Source organism: Synchiropus splendidus, chromosome 14, assembly GCF_027744825.2.
Source record: "Synchiropus splendidus isolate RoL2022-P1 chromosome 14, RoL_Sspl_1.0, whole genome shotgun sequence".
NCBI classification, from domain to species: domain Eukaryota; kingdom Metazoa; phylum Chordata; class Actinopteri; order Syngnathiformes; family Callionymidae; genus Synchiropus; species Synchiropus splendidus.
The window spans coordinates 5427708-5447888 of NC_071347.1; the positions used below are offsets into that span (position 1 = coordinate 5427708).

A 20181-nucleotide genomic window follows, 5' to 3' on the forward strand; every position below is an offset into this window, starting at 1 on the left:
CGATTAGCTCTCCACCAGCCGTCAGTTAGTGTCTGCAAGTGTCATGTGAGACACGTCTGGAGTGAGAGATCAACATAAACGCTGTCAGGACTCGTCCGTCTCCGTAGAAGTGGAGGCCGTCCACTTGACGGGATGGAAGGTTGGACGGAATTGAAGAAGCCTTAAGAAGTGAGACGTGACAAAGAGGTGACCACAAACTGTCGATCTGCGGGAAGCTAAATTGAAATATCACTGACAGTTTATGTGTCATATGAACACAGCTGATGGACATTTACGATTGTTTTTCCGGTGCATTTATGTGCTGTGTTTGACAGCAGGGGGGAATGTAAACTCACAGGAATATCGGAAGTGAACTGAACAATGAGGCACATGGAGAGAATTGGGCCCCCTGCTGTCCAAGGACTCCTTACATTCTGATCATCTGGCTTTAGATGACCACACACAATAATCTGTAAAACTAAATCTATAAAAACTCAAGAGTTGCCAGTCAACAGATGATTAATCCCCCAGAAGATACTCACTGAGTCACTGGTAAAAACTATCACCAGATAGGACACATGTTCAACCCTAAATCTGGCTTGGTCAACCCTCAAGGTGGACTCCCACTCCCTGCTGTGAAGCTTGGGCACTGACCACTGCAACACTGAGAGTCACTTTTTGGATCTAGTCTGACAATCACTCGATAATCTTCCTCCAACCCTGTTTCCATTAGTGTTGAAAGGTTTGGAGGATTTTGTTCACTCTGTGTTATGTACATTTTTTTTTCTCCAGATACCTCACTGAACAAAACATGACTAGAGCTACAGAAGACCTGCTCCCTGTCCTGAACACCTTCATGACCTGGCAGTGAGCATGTTGAGGACGAATGTAGGTGAATTATCCCTTACTTTAAAAGCAAAATTTTTGCAGCAGTTTATTTCATGGAGTCAATACTGTATTTGACTTTTGAAGGTTTCATGTGTAGTTTCTAGCTACTGTAAGTCGCTGTCAATGATTAGGCCAGGATCACATTCTACCGTGATTATGACTGAGAGATCCACGTTCACAAAACACCTGAAATCAAACAAAAGACACTGGATTTGAAGCATTAATAACTGCCTGCTTTCCATCAAATTCCCTTCTTTCCTCCAGTGTTTCAGCTGTTGGAAGTCCCTCAGCTTTAACACTGACTTCATCATGCAGCACCACATCTGCATTCCTCTACACGACTGCAGTTTTCAACCATCCCACAGGCCACACAGACTGATTTGATGGGCCGGATTTGGCCCCGGGGTTTGCGTTTGATGCATGTAGTAAAGTATCGATCTAAAGTCCGTGTACCAGTGTGTATTGACATTGTGGAGAAAAGTGCTTGTGCAAGAGTGTCTGAGTGAAATACCGGCTTGGACAGGCTGATTATTCACCACAGTCGTAAACAGTTAAGCACCGGTGATTAAAACCACGGCAGGGGAAAGTGTTTTATGAATCTGAGACTCTCTGGAGGAAAGATGATCACTGTGAAATTCCCCACATGTGAAATGAGGAATCATAACAAACAAATAGGATTGAAATAAGTGTTCTGTCCTGACAGCAATTGGCATGTATTTCTAGCAGACCTCAGACTTCAGTAGATCCACGTTCCGCTGCTCATCCCTTCATAGCATCCCTGGATGTCTCATCCCTTTAATTGAATGAACTGAAGCTTCATATTTCTTCAGCCGAAGCGTCTCATTACACAAATTAATTCACTGGACATTTACAAATGAGCTTCATGTTTTTGTCTCCAAATGAAGTGGCTGAGACCATACATCAGTCTCAGAGACTAAACGCCACGACAGAGGATATTTGCCGTAAAAGTGGAAAAGTTTATTTCAAACGACAAGAAAGTCATTGAAATTTGTCGATAGTCTTCAAAAATTCAGTTTCATCTCCAATCTAAAATTGATGATATCATCCGTCTGATTAAATGATCTTCAGTCTTGAAGACTGATCTGTCTGTTAATCCTTCTCGCGCTTGTGAACTGGACTGGGTAATTCCTGAACTTGTCTTGACCTCAGAGCAGAAATGGCCCAGTAAGACACATTTTGTGACTCACTAATACGAATAATAGTTGACTCAAAAACGTAAAAACAGCAAGATGAGATCTTTAATGTCAACAATAAATCCTGACCCTCCCAAACACTGCGGATGTAATGGGTTTGGGGAAAGTGGATGTGTCTCACTTGTATGGTGAGATGGAATTGGGGGTGAATATCTAATCTGGAGACTAACTTGACATTCCATTTTGACTCCATGTTATGGATGGTGTATAGGTAGTTGAGTTTACGTAACTCAGTACAAATCACTCCCTGAACAAAGGCAATCAAAATTAGGTAAAGGTGTTTATCTACCCCACACAAGGCTGGTTCCTGTTGGTCCTTCAATAGTTACATGTCCCGAGGCTTCTGTACTGGACTGGACCATAAGCCAGACCTGAGACAAAGCATGCACTCTGACTAGTGTAGCATAAGCAGCCTGAATCGAGCCTGCATGAAACTACATGAGGCTTGATTTGTAGATCAAATGAGTAAACCTTTATTACCATTTTTAGTATTTGAAATGTCATTGATCGATAGTGATGAGCTCAATGGGACTGCAGGTAGCAGTATGGTTCCACACATACAGACTGGCAGCCCAATATTGGCTGAGGTAAAGAACACATGAACTGGATGAGCTCCAAACTGCCCAAGACCTTGTCTCCAGTTTTCCATTAGTTCTGGGACACTACAGGTATATGTGTTAAATTACTAAATAGTACTATGTATGTAAATACTACATAGGACTATGAACCCCCCAGATCACTTGCACTGTAAGGGGGAACCTTAGACAAGGGAACATGGCCTTTGTGGTATGACAACTGAATTGACACAGTCTTTTTCCACTGACCATTAAAATATCTGCAGTGAAACCCTCGTGACATTTCACTTATTTGATGAACTTGTCAGAAAAAGACTCGCCGACTTGATCAACGTAAGTCCATATTGCAAAGTTCCAAACCTGATAGCAAAACTCAAAAGCTCAGAGACAAGATGTGACAGGGTGGGATGGCCTGGACGTTTAGATTGACGAAATGCAGTACATTACAGAAACACGTGGAGATTGGCAACACTCAAGACTTCTTACTTTAATGATGAAAATGAATGTCAAACACTTCGGGTGATTATTGTGTACTATTACTGAGAACCTTACAGGGTGAATCAGATAGTGATTATCAGATTAAATATGTTTCTACACTGTAAAAGAGATCAATTTAGATACCCTTTGCAGTAAGATTTTTTAAATGTGTCAACGACGTATTCTCTCTTTTTCTCCAGTGACATTTCATTGTACCAATTACATTTCTGCTGTTCTGTGAATTGCTATTGCTATTCATTTTTCATTTTGCCATTATCACTGTATTTGATCAATAGCATGATTCATATGATTGGCAAAAGCTTATTACAGTGAACCCTCACTATAACACGGTTCATCTTTCGCTGTTTCGCGGTTTGTTTTAGTGCAGTTTTTTTCTCTCTTTTTTTTTTTTTTTTTTTTTTAAGCAGCGCATTGTGTTCTGCGTCCTGATTGGCTAAAGGCCTCACCAGCGTGAACAGTCTCCACGCCTGGTCTCTGTACTGCTTGCCAAATTTACATTTGCAAATTTACTCCTTGATAAAACCCACAATGTCAGCGAAACGTTCTGCACCGGCAAAGGCACCTGAGGACGCGCTCCAAAAGGAAGAGAAAGATGCTAAATATCGCAGAAAAGTTAAACTTCTGGACATGCTGAAGGAAGGTAGAAGCTACGCGGCTGTCGGGCACCATTACGGAATAACTGAATCTTCGGTTCGTTCCATAAAGAAGGAGGAAAATAACATATGGAGGACGGCAGCAATAACTTTTAACAAGGATGCAAAAAGGGTTGTAACTGTCCGCAACAAGACCATTGTAAGGATTAACAACTGCAGGGAGCATTCCGCTGGATACCAACGTTATCCGCACAAAAGCTAAAATGTTATGAGTCAAGAAACAGAGTGGGACCCAAGTGCAGTGATGAGAAAACTTACAGGAGGCACGGAGTGGAGCAAGGTACAATATTTAATCATTAAACAATCAAACCAGAACAGAAAGGGTCACCGAACCGGGAGAGTCAAACAAACTTAAATCTGTAAACAGAGAGACCAAAACACAATGAACAGAAATAGTAAATCACACAACAAACCAGGAAACTCATGGAAACAGAGGAAGGAACTAAAACTCTAACTCAGGCACCAGGGTTTCAGAGAGAGTAGCAAAAAATGAGCAAACTAGAGCACACAGAGAGAAAACACACAAGGAGAGCCACTTTACCACAGGAACTAGAGGAGTCGATCTGGCACACGTTGCTTGAGTTCAGGTGTTCTTATACACAGGTGATTGGGAAGGAAGGGGGGAGAAACAGAAACAGGAGTCAAGGGAACAAAATAAAAGCAGATAATGATATTAAAAAAAACTAAAACCTTAGCTGACAGCGATGACATTCATGACAGTGAAGAAGAGGAGACACCTGCACCACAGCCTTCAGCAGAAAAAGATGCTACAGCGGAGCGGAGTGACGAAGAGCCAAACTTAGAGGAACGGTGAAATACACGTGAGTCACAATATGTCCAACCGCGTACTGACTATTAAAAATATTATTTTACAAATTTTACAAAAACTATCATAGTTATTGGTTGAAAACGTTTATATTTTTTTTATTTTTTATGCTCGGGCCTGAAAACAGGTTTGGGTCTTTGGTTTCATTCTATACGTAGTTCAGTATTGTATAATAACAATAATAAAAATAAAGTTGACTACTTCACGGATTTCGCCTATCACAGGTTCTTTTTGGAACGTAACCCGCGTGATAAATGAGGGTTGAGGCATGATATATTTTAGCTACCTGAATTCAAATAAATACAAAATTCCAAATCAGCATTTCTACACTTTTATTTTGCTGTATACAACGTTAAATATTTCAATTTTTAAAAAAGTGTGCCAACATGACATCAGTTTACCGTTGCGGGTATGTAAGTGTCCACTTTAATAGAAAAAAAAGATTTGAAAGAAAATAATGTGCCGACATGACACTGCTTAGTTGTTAACCACCACAGCTATATAGGCATCAATTACATGGTAGAATAAAGATTAGAAAATAAAAGAAAATGATGAGCCAACATGCAAGACGATGGAACCAATAACAGCGGATCGGTTGAGGGATACAGAGAACAGATACAATTTGCCAACTCCATTGGTTTAAAGAAAGAGTGTCTTCTGCGGCGACTGTACACGCTGTGTACAATCAGAACCAACTCCCATGAAGACATGTTGAAATCTCTCAAAAGTGTTCTTGAGCGTCTTTGGATATGAGATATCGAGAGCGTACAGCAATCCAAACAGGTATCCTTAAGATAGTCTCCTCCAAAATCACAGATATGTTCTGCACTTTCACCATGAAGCTCCATTCCTGTGACCTCACTGCTAACCATGCGGGAACACAGGGCCTTGCTATGTAAAGTGGTAAACCCTGTGGATCAACATCAGAACAGCATTATGGGAATTTTCCAGTTTTGTTGTGCTAACAACCAATTGATAATTCTGCTTATTTACAATCACATATTTGGTCATAATTGAGACACGTTATCCGTCTGAAATGTATTTTACTGTTTCTAGTTCAGTCAATTGAGAATAGCAACTCTGTTGAAAAGATTGTGGTTTTTTTCACAGTGTATTTGCTGCACTCACTACCACATCCAGCCAGAAAACTGAGCCCAAGTGGGATTGAGAAGTGTCAAGACTAACACGACCCAATGCTGGAGGTAGCTCGAGACCACTTCCCGCACCTGGTCCCTGGCGGAACACTGTTATATTAAGTCTTAAACCCACCGGCACCTGGTCCAGCTACAGTCAAAGCAGTAGCGTGGGATTGCTCACTAAATGAGTCACTGACCATTGACTAATATCAGAAAACCGTCCAACTTAGGGAATGAAAGACCAGTAAAAAGAAGAAAATAAAGAGACCCCATCTTACCTGGAGTATGTACCTGTTCCTTTTATATGCTCTCATATTTTAGGACCAATTACTGAAGCAACAATGCAGCGGGAGCCGATATATTTCGATCATCGTGGCAGCAGATGAAGCATTGTTTATTTGTTGTTCAAATCAGAGTCTGTAACACACTCCTGTTTCAACCATAGCTAAGAGGGGGCATTCAGAGGGTTTAAGAGTTGTGGAACTGTTCATCTAAATCAGGGGTGAGCAATTGAATGGTCCTGAGGGCCACATTATATACTGGGACTGTTGTGAGGGGCCAGCGAAATATCGACAAAAAAATGTGAAGCAGGTAAGAAAAAATAAGTTAATGTTAATCTAAAAAAAATCTAAAGCAACAAATATTTATTTCAACAAGTGTATGAAATTTGTTGTATGATCATTTCAATATATTTTTATTGTAAAATAAATGAATTTGAGATTATTTACTTAAGTCGCAAATATCAGCACAAGGAAACATTTTCACAAAAAAAACTTGTTTCTTTAAATTTATATTGAGGGGCAACCAATTGTCACAATAAAAGTCATTACTTGTCAAACATGACCATATGAATGAAATGGTATTATAAAAGGGATAAAGGAGAATGTTGTATATACAATAGGATTGTTGACTAATACATGTTTAAACATTTCAGAATGATCACTTTCTCTCTGACCTCATGAGGTCTGCATAAATACAGGTGACGGGCCATGTTTGGCCCCTAGTCCGCACTTTGCCCAGGTCTGGTCTCAATGGTGTAACAAGTACAGCAGACCTCTGCACTTTGCCAGTTGGGATCACCTGCACAGTGTTTGTTTACTTCATAACGCTGCCATCCCTGCTTTTTTCTTTTCAATGAATTGTTTTTTTTTAAACAAATATACAGTTTATATGATAAAGTATTTGGAAGTTGGAACATGCCATCAGATGAACTGTGAGCTGGAGAGTTATTTAATGTGCAGAATTAAGTGAGACTGTGATAAGGTTCTGCGTGTGTGTCCTGATCTGACTGGTGTGATCTCCGTCATTACTGTGAATAATGACTTCCCCCGGGCCATCGGAGCCCTCACCTTATTAGAGCCTCGGTGTTGACACTTCCTACGGCGTGAACAGAGGCCCAGTATGTGGGGAGCCGACAGAGACCTGGATCCAATTAGCCACAGCTCGCAGAGCTGGCAGTGGGCCAGCTTGCGAGTCGCAGCCTCTTTTCATCAAGGTCAGGTGGCGTGGACGGGTTTCTCAGGTCGAGGAGAAGAGACGAGGTCAGGGGTCTGGAGGGTGGACACGTACATTTGGTCCTTAAAAAAACTCCCTGCAGCTCTCTCACCTTGTCTGCTGGTGTCATGCTGAAGTATGGAAGGTTAGAGGTGACACACTTGTGTTCATCATAGTTCCACGAGTAAGTCTGGAATCACTGCGCTAGGTGTTGCCTTTGCTGCTTCAAACCTGATGTTGCCTTGTCTGAACCTACCAAGTCAGACAAGTCAAATAGGGCTGCCATCACGGCCAGGTTTACATGCGATCTACCAGACCTGGTCAATTCTCGGCTCTTCACCCAGTTTCAGGCGGCTCTTCACCAAATGAGCTGCCTGAAACTGGTTGCGATTTTGTCCAACTCTTCAGATCTTAGACTTCACTGGAGTTGAAATTGAACTTTCTCTCATGGATAAATATTAAATGATCAACTCTAGAAACGTGTTACTTCTTGAATGCGTCTCACAGCAACCCTGGAATCCATTTCCAGAGCACAGATAGCTCCAGTGGTTCATTTTCAGGTGTGGTTTTGATTTTTCCAAACATAGCAAGAAAATGTTAGGCTGCGGGAGTTTATTTAATTGCACAACTTCTCTGGAGATTTCCAAGTTTTCAAATTGAATTTTGTTAAATTGGCCTCCATTTACTTGACTCCACTGATCGATACAGTGCACAGTTGCAGCGCTTGAACTCTCACCACAGTATGGATCAGGGTCAGCGCCTTTCTTTTTCTGAGACTGTCTATCTGTGAGACAGCGGTGTAAATCAGTGACCCGCCGTGATTCTCACAGGTTAAAGGTTAATGTGTCGGGGAGGCGATCAGTGGATAAACGGCTGAGATATTGATCAGGTGTGATACGATCTCATTGGCTGCGGAAATTAAGAAGGAGGAAGCTGACTGAATGTCCACTGTTAATCTCCAGAGGCAGAGAAATATCAATAAGTGCTTTGTTTGTTGTGGATCATGTCTGCTAACCACATTTTGATCAATAGATAGTGTGTTTATGCACACACAAGCGTTTAAAGTGATGATCGGAATCCAATGCTGTGACTTCACTTGCAGTGCAGTAGGGCTGAGACTGAAAAAAAGAAAATTAAAAATGCGTTATAACTATTATAACTATATAACTATATAACTATTTTAATAAATGGGTGCTTTTAAGTACTGTTGACACTAGGGCTGGACCTCATGAAAAAAAATAGAATTTATAAGCGTCTCTGCGATTACTCTATTCAGAATTCTTATTTGCTACAAGATGCTCTTCAAGTACAATATATTCAGAACAGCAGAAACCCTAGCCATTAAAACATATCCAGATTAATATCCCTGAACAAAAAAAGAATAAGCTTATCCACAGAGTTCCAATGATCCCTAGTCACAGCAATAATTTGACTGTGTGTATTGCGTTCATTTTTCTTCTTGCCTTTTGGTTTCTTCAAGCTGTTTTTTGTTTGAAATTGTCCTCTGGCACAGATTATAAAGAGTGGAAATGTGTATTTATTTACAGTCATTTCCAACTCCATACTAACACAAGCTGCATGAACACCTTCTGTCAGTAAAGTTTTGGGGCTAAGTTGAGTCGTGTGGGAATTCTTCTCAGACAATGGAAGAAACACAGTTCCACACCTCAGCAGAGTCCTCGATCACCTTGATGGTTCTTCCAGCGTCTTCAGTCCTGGAGGAGTGATAGTGATCAGCTTTGATATAGTTGTTACAGACTGTTTTTCATCATATCTCTTCTCTTCTGGTATTTGCTACTTTAATAGATACTCTTACTCTGCTTTAGATATATATTTTTTTACAAAAACAGGTATTCATTGTATAAGAATAAATAAACTATTATATTATTACACAAGCTATTTCACAAGGTTTTTCAAATCTATATATGCAGCATTTGGTCTTTTACAGTTTTTATTAACATATTTACTTTCTATTTGTAATGCTCTTTACATTTGTCCTATATTTCACTTGTTAAAATTCTGTCTTTTGGTTTGATGATACATAATGTGGCCCTCAAGAAAACTGAATTGCCCCCCCTGCAATAACACATTGTGCCATAGAAGTTCTTCTGTGTGTGTGCCTTTATCTGTGTTCAAGTTTGCCTACGTGTGTGTCAGAGTGACAGCTGTGGCAGTCACAATTTGAAATGTTTTTCATTCATTTTTAACAGAGTTGTCAAAGCTGGAACTGTTTTGCAGTCACAACTCCAATCCGTATCCAAATTTAATGAGTTTTCATCGAGAAATTCGGACATCTATTCACATATGGGACAAGGCTAAATAAATAAAAGTCACCGGGACTTTTCTTCAACTCGTTTCCGGCACTACACTTTTGGTTTGAGAAAATAAACACAGGCATCACGGAGAAAGTCAGTGGCATTAAACAGCCAGATGTTTCTGAAAAAATAATAATTGTTATAATAAATAGTAATCAGTGAGTTAGCTCTTTAAATGAATGGGAGTTGAGGTTGTTTGGTCAGTTCAGTCGTGTGTGTGACAGATTTGGCAGTATGCCTGCGCAGTTTTGGCGAACCGTTTAAAGGTGAAACAAAGCAGCAGGCTCAGTGTCGAACAGAGTCCAAGAACAAGCAAGAAACAGAGCAAGAGCAAGACAGAACAAACAGCTGACTACTTCTGCTGGTGTCACTGCTTTGACTCCACTCTGATCTCAGAGGACTCATTTGGGTGGCAAAATAATGACTCAGCTCAGGGGAAATTGAACATCATCAACAGCATAAATATACAATGCAATATGTTATTTTGTGTGTCACTCATGTGATATAAGATCCTTCACTTCTCAGACGTTTCTCCGAAAATTGTCCTCATTAGGGCTCCGAGGCGACTGTTGCTGCCGCGACAGGAAGATCCAGAGAATAATGAGGCGCTCCATCGGAGCAACATCTGCAGTTTAGAAAAACATTAATAACCGGGAGAATATGAGCAACAGAAGATGCATCATGCGCTTTTTCAGCACGGTGGCATATGTGAGACAGTTTTCATGACACAACTTGTGCAAGATAAAATCTCACCTAAGTTTGGCGTCAGCTTCTTGATATGGCCCTGAGGTGTGTGTGTGTTCTTCAACGAATAAATGATCTGCTTTCATTGATGTGATTCTCACTACAGTCTGTGCAGCCACGTTGTTTACACCTAAACATTTTTGAGAAGAAATTGTGACTGAAATGTAAATGGAACTCCAGAAAGATGACCACAAATGAGGGGAGAAAGTCAGGGAAAATTATTAGAGATTATGTTGTATGTCATGAACTTCTACGACTAGCAACCAAGATAACCTTCCTCAGCATGTGTTCACGAGCAAGGCAGCGAGCATGTTACTACCCAACAGGCTGTATAATAGTTATCAATAGCATGTTGGATTACCGTCTAAAGTATTTAAGCAGGGATTAAATTGATGCTTTTATGTGCGCCATATTTAAATACTGTACTCTCATGTGACAGTTCATCCACAGTCACACTGGTGGGTTATGTTGCGTGTATGATGACAAGCTTGCTCCCGTCATTCATCATTAATCACACAAACAGCAGAGGCGCTCCCGTTCATGCATAATTCCAACCTGCTTCTCTCTAATGTGCTGATGTACCCCAGTCAACATGCCTAACAGGCTGTAAACAAACCGCTGAATTATTGATCTGCTGTGGCTTCCTCTCAAGTCAGATTGATCCGTTTGTTGCGAGTTATAGGTGCGCAGGGTTTCGCTTGTCTCTTGCTAGACTTTGTTGGTGGAAGTTCCAAACAAGCATTTTGACAACAATTAATACTGTCACTCTTTGAATTAAGTTCAGCTCCAGCATCCCACAAATCACAGCGCGGTCCAAGTCGGGATTGATTGGCAGAGTTTTTTTTATTATCAACACTCGATAAACTGAAGTGAACTCAAATACAGAATTTTTGTTTTGTTGGACGGAATGTGGCGCTGCAGTGGAAACAATTGTTAGTCATGAAGCGAATCTGTGCAACGTTTTGTGTGAGTCATCATCCTTGTTAAAGGCCTTTAATGTGACCCAAAGGATGTTGGGAGGACTGTGATTCATATTCTGCTCTGTATGTTTGTTCATTTCTGCTTGGTTTTATATGTATATATATATATCTATATATATATAGATATAGATATATATATATAGAGAGAGAGAGAGAGAGACAACAGGGAACCTTTTGGGAGGTTTTTCACTACACAATGGCCAGGGTTTCCACTACTCTGAATGTATTTGAAATTCTGATAAAATTGAAATTGTTATACAAATATGTTGAAGATATTAAAAGAGCTTTAGTGTCATGTCCCCTCCTGTTGTGCTTTTATTTTGTATGGACACTTCCTCGTTTCCCTGCGTGTGCTTTGTGTCTTGACAGATCGGGCACGAGTGGCAGCTGCACCTCATTTCCCCTGATTTCCCACAGCTTCTTAAGGAGTAGCTGGATGACAGTGCAGCGCCAGGTCGTGAACGTTTTCATGTGTGGGATGCTGAACATTTCATTATTCGGATCTCTAGTTTTCCTCCTGGACTGCCCTGTGCCTGAGTATTTTTGTAAGTTTTATCCTGACTTTGATTTCTCATTTTCTAGTTCCTGTTCCTCCTCGTGCTCGATCTCCCTTGGGAACTCTTTGTTTGGACTTTGGACAATTCCTGACCTCGATCGTCATTTATTCTCCGTTGGAGACTCCTTTAGTTATTGTTATGGACTTTGGGCTGCGTCCCACTTGTGTTGGCTGACGTTTTTGTTTATTAAATGTGTTCTTCTGTTGACCTACTTCTCTCCTTTTATTTCTGAGCCTTGTGACATTTAGTTTAAATAAGGTGATGTCAAAACTTGAATATAGCCACCATTGTGATTTATTGTGCTATTGTCAAACTGGTGCAAAATAAACAATATTTTGTTGTTTAAATGTATGCATTGGTCCATCATTTCATTCAGTAATATACCAAATTCATTCAAATTGAAAAAATGTGGCTTCTTGTGGCAAATATTCTTATGCCATTAAACTGCAATTGAGATTAATGAATCACAAAGTCACTACACGTAACCGGAGTTCAAGGTGGAGGCGGGACTGCACCAAGGCTCAACTCTGAGCCCCTTCTTGTTTGCCATGGTGATGGACAAGTTGACGGATGAGGTTGGACAAGAAGCCCCTTGGAAGATGTTTGCAGATGACATTGTGATCTGTGGTGAGAGCATCACAGTCGGGTGAGATCTGTACTGAAATCCACATCAGAGAAATAAGTCATTTGTGCTGACTGCGTGAATTGTGATTATCAATGCATTCATTTAATAAATCACACCATCACCCTTGCATTTTTAGCATTCATCTAAAATATTGCATTAAACACATTACACAATAAAAAATAGGAGCTTATTTTTAGTTCACTTAAAAGAATGATGAACTATTATAATTCAAACCTGTCATTGAACGTCTATATAACATTCATGTCCTTGTCTCTAAAATACAAACCTTAGCAAAAGGTTAACGTCAAGGTTAGTCATCTTCTCTGAATGTTGTTTTGGAAGTGGTACGCTCATTACTACTTGTATACCATCTGTACTTAATTATTTGACAGCACTGCCATTGAAGTGTCAGCAAAACAACTTTCTTCATGTGATTTTGGAAACCGGATGCAAGGAAGACGCAGGCTGCGTTCTTGCTAAGCCTTTTAAATAACAACTCAAGACTGGACCTGAGTCGGATACGTTCCACCTCGACACATCCCAACAGCGTCTTCTTTATTTTAGAAGTCGTGCTTTGAAACGTGGAATGTGAAGTCTGTTCTGAAAAAACAACGGAGCTAGCACACCAGTGAACCTGGTGCGTCACCCCCCGTAAAGTTTTACTGTCGTCTATTAAGCATCCTCAGCTGGTTGTTGCCCCGTGTTGCCTTCAAGTGTCTGCGGGGACAAACGACAGGACCGCGATCGCTCCATAAATCCCTGATAACAGTCCTATTAATGGATCACTCCATAAAAGTGATGTGTTCTCTGGGTGCTTGCTGGACGACAATGATACATGAACAGTGGCTGTCAGCTCACCGCTTCATCCTCAACGCTGAGGAGAATACAGAGAGCAACACTGACAAAAATCCACTTATACAATGTGACTTTTTTGAATGAAACAATCACGGTTTATAACGTGTCATAATTTATCAATGTGAGTGATTCACTGTTGAACTCTGTGAATCTTCCATTCTTCAGTCAGCAGCCTTGTCATTACTATGATGGTTCTGGCGTCGGATCATGTGTCATGATCTCATCCACTTCTCAGAGTCTTGAACTGTGAGGTGGGAACTGGGGATGTGAAGTGGCACCAGGAATATTTAGATTCCGTTCATCATTCGAGAGTTAAGTACTCTCAATGTCACTGGCAGAGAAGGCTGACTTTGACACTGTCAGGCAGTGGAGCTGCATCGAGAAAATCTAAAAGCTTTAGATCAGATTATTACACTCTTGAGTTGATTGCATAATCTTAAATGTTGTCAAATATACGAAGGGAATTTCCTCCCAAAAGAAGATACCATATTATATATATACCATGAGTCAGTTTACCTCTCCCATTCCCTTCAACTCTCACTTGTTTCCACACTATGAGCTTAGTATGGAAGCCCATTCCTGCCAGGCACAGTTCAAATAAATAAATAAATGAATAAATGTTGTTAATAAAAAAAAAAAAAGATTCAAAAGAAAATAAAAAGTTCCATGTTCCACACTTTATGTCCGATGCCTTGACGGAGCTCCACATTTTTTCACCTCTGTAGTTTCAGTATTGTTTTTTGGTCCCAATTCCACCAATTTCAGGTGGCTGGAGTACTTTGACACTAATAGCAATATATAAATGACAGTTATGACCCTGAGATTTTATTTATTTATTTTTTGCATTTTTTTTCCTTATGATTTTATTTTAATTTTATTTAATTTAGCTTTTATTTAACCTGGCAGGAATGGGTTCCACGGTTTAAAGACTGATTTCAAGTACTTTTTATCTCAAATGTCATATTTATGAACATGTTTCCTGGCCACACCCATTAACCAAAGTATAGTAAATGCTTTTCGAGTTAAAAGTATCTGCATCATTAAGTTTTACCAAGATTTAGAGCAGTGTTAAGTCAGCCTGGCTCAGGCCACTGATATTTTTCATACATCAAAGACTCATTTCACAGTACCCAGGAGTGAATGCTGCACAGTCACTATATAAATAAATAAGCAATAATTGTTTTAAACATTTGTAACAAAAGTAATGTGTGTTTGTGCACCTTTCATAGATATACTTGTGCGGACCATTTACCAGTGCCATCAAGGTTAAGCCTCAATTTGAGGATTAAAACTTGAAAAATAACTAGGTTAAGTTGGGTTAGGAGTCATGGTTAAGTTTATCTATTTGTTTTGAGTGATCAGCCGTTGGGAGAGAGGCTGGGGAAACAAGTATGTCAATGACGTCCCAAAGGTTAGTGAAAAACAAACGTGTGAGTGTGTATTTTTCCGAACAGTACGTGGCAGATACAGCCCCACATTGCTAGGTCTCCGTACCCTGTGGCAGTAAGAGGCGACCTGCGATCTCAGCAGACAACAAGCACGCTGCTGAGAAAATACTCAGCGATGAGTCAGCATATTGATCCAAGCATTCTATTTTGAGCAAAAAAAAAAAAAAAGATGCACGGGAGGTAAATGAAGAGCAACGGCACAGCACACTGATGAGCTTTGCATGAAGGAAAATAATGGTGGTCAGTGAGGGAGAAGGGAAGATTGTAGAACAAAGATGAAGTCGAGATCTACCATGTTTCACCGGTAGTTTTTCAAAGTTTCTCTGTGGTGCAACAAGAGCGGTGGAGCAGCAACTCTTTGATCCAATAAATCAAACCTAAAGTGACTGCTCAATGCAACCAGAGCAGAGGCCTTGCCGGAGTTTTATTGCAAGTGGACATCGCCTTGAACAAGCTCCTGATGGAAACATCAACATTTGTCTTCATCACACGCACCTTCATTCTGCTGTCACCGCAGGCTGTCAATCAAACCTGGCAGGGATATTACTGTCGTGACGCGGGCCCGGCCGGTAATGACAGATGAGGTGTCCGGCTTCGGAGGCTCAGGGATAGACGTTGAGCTCTGAAGAAATTGAAAAAGAGTGGAATGGTGTCGGACATCTGACAAGCAATAAAAACAAGATTTGCTCTCAAACTGGAGGAATGCTGGCTTCTGCCTCAACAACCTTCTAGAAGTACAGAAACTCTGATTGAGCAAGTTTAAAAAAATAATAAAAAGTAAAATTCAATAATAAGAAATGAAAAGTAAGCTCAGATCGCTCACATCTACTGATTGATCACACTGTGAATGTGAGTTCATTTCTTCTAATTTATCTTTTTTTATTCATTTTGTCAAGAGAAGAAAGCGTTTAGAAATCAGGTGACGGAACTGCCATGTTTCTTTTTGGGTCGTGCTTTGAGAAGTCAGTGGGAAGTGCATCTGCTTAAATGTCGAAAATTACATTAGTTGGGCTAAGAAGGTGCATATTTCAACAAAGTGTTATTTTCACTCTGTAAACAGGAAATTAAAGTGGAAACATAATGCGAATAAAGCATCTGCGTAATTTCAATTTAAATAAACCTCTTCCTCCGCCTCCGCTTTCAATTCTTTGATAGAATTCCCTTCTATCTGCAGCAATGTTTTGTTTTCCGTGTTCAGATCAATTCAAGATCTCCGCTGGCTAGAAAACAGCCACACAAACATGCAACATCTATTGCGGTTTTAGGAATTTTTTTTATTTCGATTGAATTTCGTTCATTCATTTACACCAGGCCATATTTGATTTGACATTGAAATGTTAACTTTTTTGTATATATATATATATATATATATATATATATATATATATATAATTTAAAAAGGCTTTTTTCTCATCTCTCTCTATTTTCTCTTCGCTATTTTTTGATGTACACTCCTATCCTAAAAAATAAAAAATCTTAAAGAACCTCTGAAATGGGGTGCTGGCTACCAGTGGTGCAGCCTCACACCAGGTGTGAGGTTTAAATCCATCAATTGCTTTGGTTTACATCCACTGCCCAGACACACACAGTGGCAGTACAAGCTGAATTCATTGCATTAAAAATGATTTTTATCTTAAATTGAGGCTAGAAATACAATTCAATGGCGCATAGCTTTTCAGCTTTTTTGTGATTTAAAAAAGACAAAGGGAAAGAGGAAGAACTTATGTCATCTGGGGAACAAGGCACAGCTGGTGAGCCCAGTCAATCAGAGGACTACTAAACCACCTGTTGCGCCGGTGAGTGTGTTCCTGTTGTAAGAGCACAAAGAACATCATGTTGCCCATCAAAGCACTTGTTTGTTTCCTGTGTGCGACTGCTGTTGCCGGTCAGAAGCCGTTCTTCCTTAATTTGGATGATGCAGAATCACCTCACTTCCAGAAACCGGATCCTCCTGCCGTCCAGGAACCAGCAGGTGGATTCGAGTTGAGATTTCTACAATGGTGCTGCTGAAGCTGGCTGTTCCCTGAGTCTAGCCTCTGCATGCGGTTGAAACATTAGTGAAGAAGTTATTTGTAGTACACTTTCAGATCTAATGCCAGGTCCTTTCTCCAATTCACTGAGATTTGTGTATTTTGCCATCAAATTATAAAGCCTTTTTAATGTTATTTGCCATTGTAAAAGTGCTGTTTTTGATGACCAGTGGTCCCACAAGAGCAGCAGTCTTTCCAAGAACCATTTTCCTGGAAGTATCCTGAGCCACCGGCAGAGGAGGCCCCTCGGTTCCCTCCAGACTTTCAGCTGAAGACCCCTGAGCCCGCTGCCAGTGTCACTGCCGTGTGCGGGGAAAACTCTGTCCGCGTGGAGGCTAACAGGGACCTGCTGGGGATCGGGCAGCTGGTGCAGCCTTCTGACGTGACTCTGGGAGGATGCCCGGCCATAGGAGAGGTTCCGGAGACTCAGGTCCTGGTGTTTGAGTCAGAGCTGCACCAGTGCAACAGCCAGCTTCAGGTGAAAATCCTTGGGTGTTAAATGTTACCAAAGGTCTATTTACATCTTCAATCCTTTTTAGGCTGCTCATAGTTAGCTTTTGTTCTCATTCTTTTATTAGACTATACATCGGGCAAAAAAACATGCATTTATTTTAAATGTCAGCTCATGCCTTTGGTTTCACCCGGACGTCTTCCTATAAACATTTTTTTTCCCCCCACAGATGACAGAAGACACTTTCACCTACACCTTTGTGCTGCACTACAGTCCCAGCAAGCTCGGAAACAGTCCGATCGTCCGGACTAGTGACGTGAGCGTCACCATACAGTGTCATTACCAAAGGTCGTACCAGACTCCTGCAAGTAACTTCACTAAATTTATGCAAGTACACACACTCTGTTTGTTTTTCTTTTTAGGAAGCACAGTGTGAGCGTTGGGAAGTTGACGCCAGACTGGATCTCGTTCAGTGAAATAAAGAGTTCAGAGGAAAATCTTTACTTCTCTCTTCGGCTTTTGACTGGTGAGATGGATGAACTATTTTGTTTTTGGTGTAGCTGAACTCATTACGTTTTCTACTAAAAGGCCTTTCAAAGAAGCAAAGATCTATTGGTCTTTTTTTTTTTTCCCCCCTTTGAAGAGAGTTCATCAAACCTCTCTCCACATGCTTGAATCTGACTTGCCCCAGGACCTGAAATAGGAATACATTTGAGCACTCAGTTTTTCAGTGTAAAACAGCCTTTTGTCGGTCAGTATTTGGATCACTCTGTCAGGTCCTAACTTTTCACGTTTTCCTTTTTTGTTGTGCAGATGATTTGCAGTTTGCACGCCCCTCCGGTCAGTTCATCCTCGGGGACATGATGAAGTTCGAGGCGTCAGTCAAGCAGTTTCACCACACCCCCCTCAGAGTGACTGTGGACAGCTGCGTGGCCACGCTGGTCCCCAATCCAGACACTGTCCCTCGATACACATTCCTGGGCAACAGTGGGCGAGTTTAGCATTCAATACCAAGATTAGCATCCTCTGATTTGAAAATCTACTGATGCTCCGTGTTGCATTCAGGTGTCTGTATGACAGTCAGCTGACTGGCTCCAGCTCTCAGTTCCTTCCTCGCGCTCAGGATGACAGATTAATGTTCCAGTTGGAAGCCTTCAGGTTCCAGCAGGACTCCGTTGGACAGGTAAGTTCTGATGACGTGAAGTGAGACCGTCGAAATGGAAGGATCAATAAAGTGAATCTTGTGTTCAGATGTACATCACCTGCAGTCTCAGAGCGACGACGGCAGGAGCTCCTGTCGATTCCACCACCAAGGCCTGCTCCTTTATCAACGGGTGAGAACTGAGTTGGCCTTTCTGCCTTTGAGGACAGGCTTCAACTGGTACGGTTTCATTATCTGGACTATCACAGAGGTCGCAATAACAAATGGTAAATACAGTTGTTCTTCACAGAGTGATGAATTGGTCTGCCATTCTGCTTTGAGTGTAAATATACAGCGCTATGTACTTTTAAGGACTATTACACACATTTTTTCCAAACGCAGTGTCATTCTCACTGCTCATCACGAAACGCTAACACTGCTTTGTTTCGCCCTTTAGCTAATTCAAACTGACCGCTACAGGCCAATACCTAGCAGCCACGCTTCACTACAAGGACAGTATCACACATTTTCCATTGATGGATGGAAAATTAATGGGCACGTGGGAAATTGAAGCAATCTACAGAGGAAAAACGCTGCAGCGAACATTTCCTGTAGATGCATGTTCAGTGTTTATTCCTCCACTTTTATTAGTAACAGAAAATTCAAGCTGTACTGACTGGAGTCAGGGGTTCAAACTCTGTAAGACATGGGAGGCATATTTACAGAAGGTTACAGGTTCCTAGGCAGTCTCTTGTCAGCATCCGTTTTATTTACTGCAGACTTTTAGCATAAAGCATTTCACTCCTTGCAGCGCAACCATCCATCTGCTTAGACAAATGTCATCCCATCTGCTTTTTCAGTTCCCAGATTAGGTATTTCATGTGTGTTACGTGCCACATTTGATTAATAGGTGGGCCACATTTGGTGATGTGCTTTTATTTTTTTTCCCACTTGCGCATCACTAGGGGTTTGGAAAACTTGATTTCACTCAGCACAAGTCATTCCTGGTGTTGCCGTATTTTCAAAATAAGACATTCCACATTAGCTGGCTGAGTGTGCCTTCATTTGTCAGTGAGTGCTTGAGGCTGGGAAGCGTAAGTTGCATGTACTTCATTACCTAATAGCAGTTTAAAGTCAGTCCACTGGGGTATTTGCTTGCATGTCAAGTCCTACCAGTGGTTTTTCCAAGCACTTTAATGGGCTTCGACATCTTTAAGTATACTGCCATGATTTTGTGGATCAATAAAACTAACATTGAAAAAATGATTTGGTGGGAAACTGACATGTTTGGTGCTTGCTGCAGCCGGGACGTTCCAGAATCTCATGGCTGGACTCCTGTTTTATATGTGGCAGGTGGCGGGAGGCCAGTGGCGTTCACGACGCCTGTTCCTGCTGTGATGCCGACTGTGGGGCAGGACTCAGTCAGGTGACAGGCAACACAGGTAAAGAATCAGTCCTATGTTTAGCGGCCATTCTGAAGAATACTGGAGTTTATCAATGTGGATGCACTGTAAAAACATCTGTTTCAGACACACTGTGGAAGCAGAACGCTTACATCGGGCCAATCACAGTAAAGGAGAAGCCTCTCTGAACACAAACTTATAACTCTTTCTTTTTTGTTTTGTTTTCTATTAAAGTTGCAAGCTGTTAAACTGCATTGTCTTTATATTAGCTGGCTTCCCCACCCGCTCACGAGACGTTTAGATGTGACATTCATGTCACTGTGTAATGTCACCAAAGTAAAAAAAAAAAAAAAAAAAACCCTTAAAAGC

The 20181-nt window shown here is 41.0% G+C and overlaps 1 protein-coding gene across 1 annotated transcript; it reads left to right on the forward strand.

Annotated features, from left to right (window-relative positions):
* The first annotated feature begins 16620 nt into the window (after positions 1-16620).
* LOC128771377 (zona pellucida sperm-binding protein 3-like) lies at positions 16621-20000 on the forward strand. The gene is made up of 9 exons (XM_053886795.1): positions 16621-16759; positions 16988-17295; positions 17498-17616; positions 17691-17794; positions 18082-18259; positions 18334-18451; positions 18520-18602; positions 19763-19851; positions 19939-20000. Exons 1-9 carry the CDS (start codon positions 16621-16623, stop codon positions 19998-20000), a joined length of 1200 nt encoding a protein of 399 aa, XP_053742770.1.
* The last annotated feature ends 181 nt before the right edge of the window (positions 20001-20181 follow it).

Excerpts from the sequence above, each read along its gene's own strand:
- LOC128771377 (XM_053886795.1), top strand. The coding sequence starts at position 16,621 with ATGTTGCCCATCAAAGCACTTGTTTGTTTCCTGTGTGCGACTGCTGTT. Across the intron at positions 16,760-16,987 it reads TGCCGTCCAGGAACCAGCAG|TGGTCCCACAAGAGCAGCAG; the intron begins GTGGATTCGAGT and ends TTTGATGACCAG. Across the intron at positions 18,260-18,333 it reads ACATTCCTGGGCAACAGTGG|GTGTCTGTATGACAGTCAGC; the intron begins GCGAGTTTAGCA and ends TGTTGCATTCAG.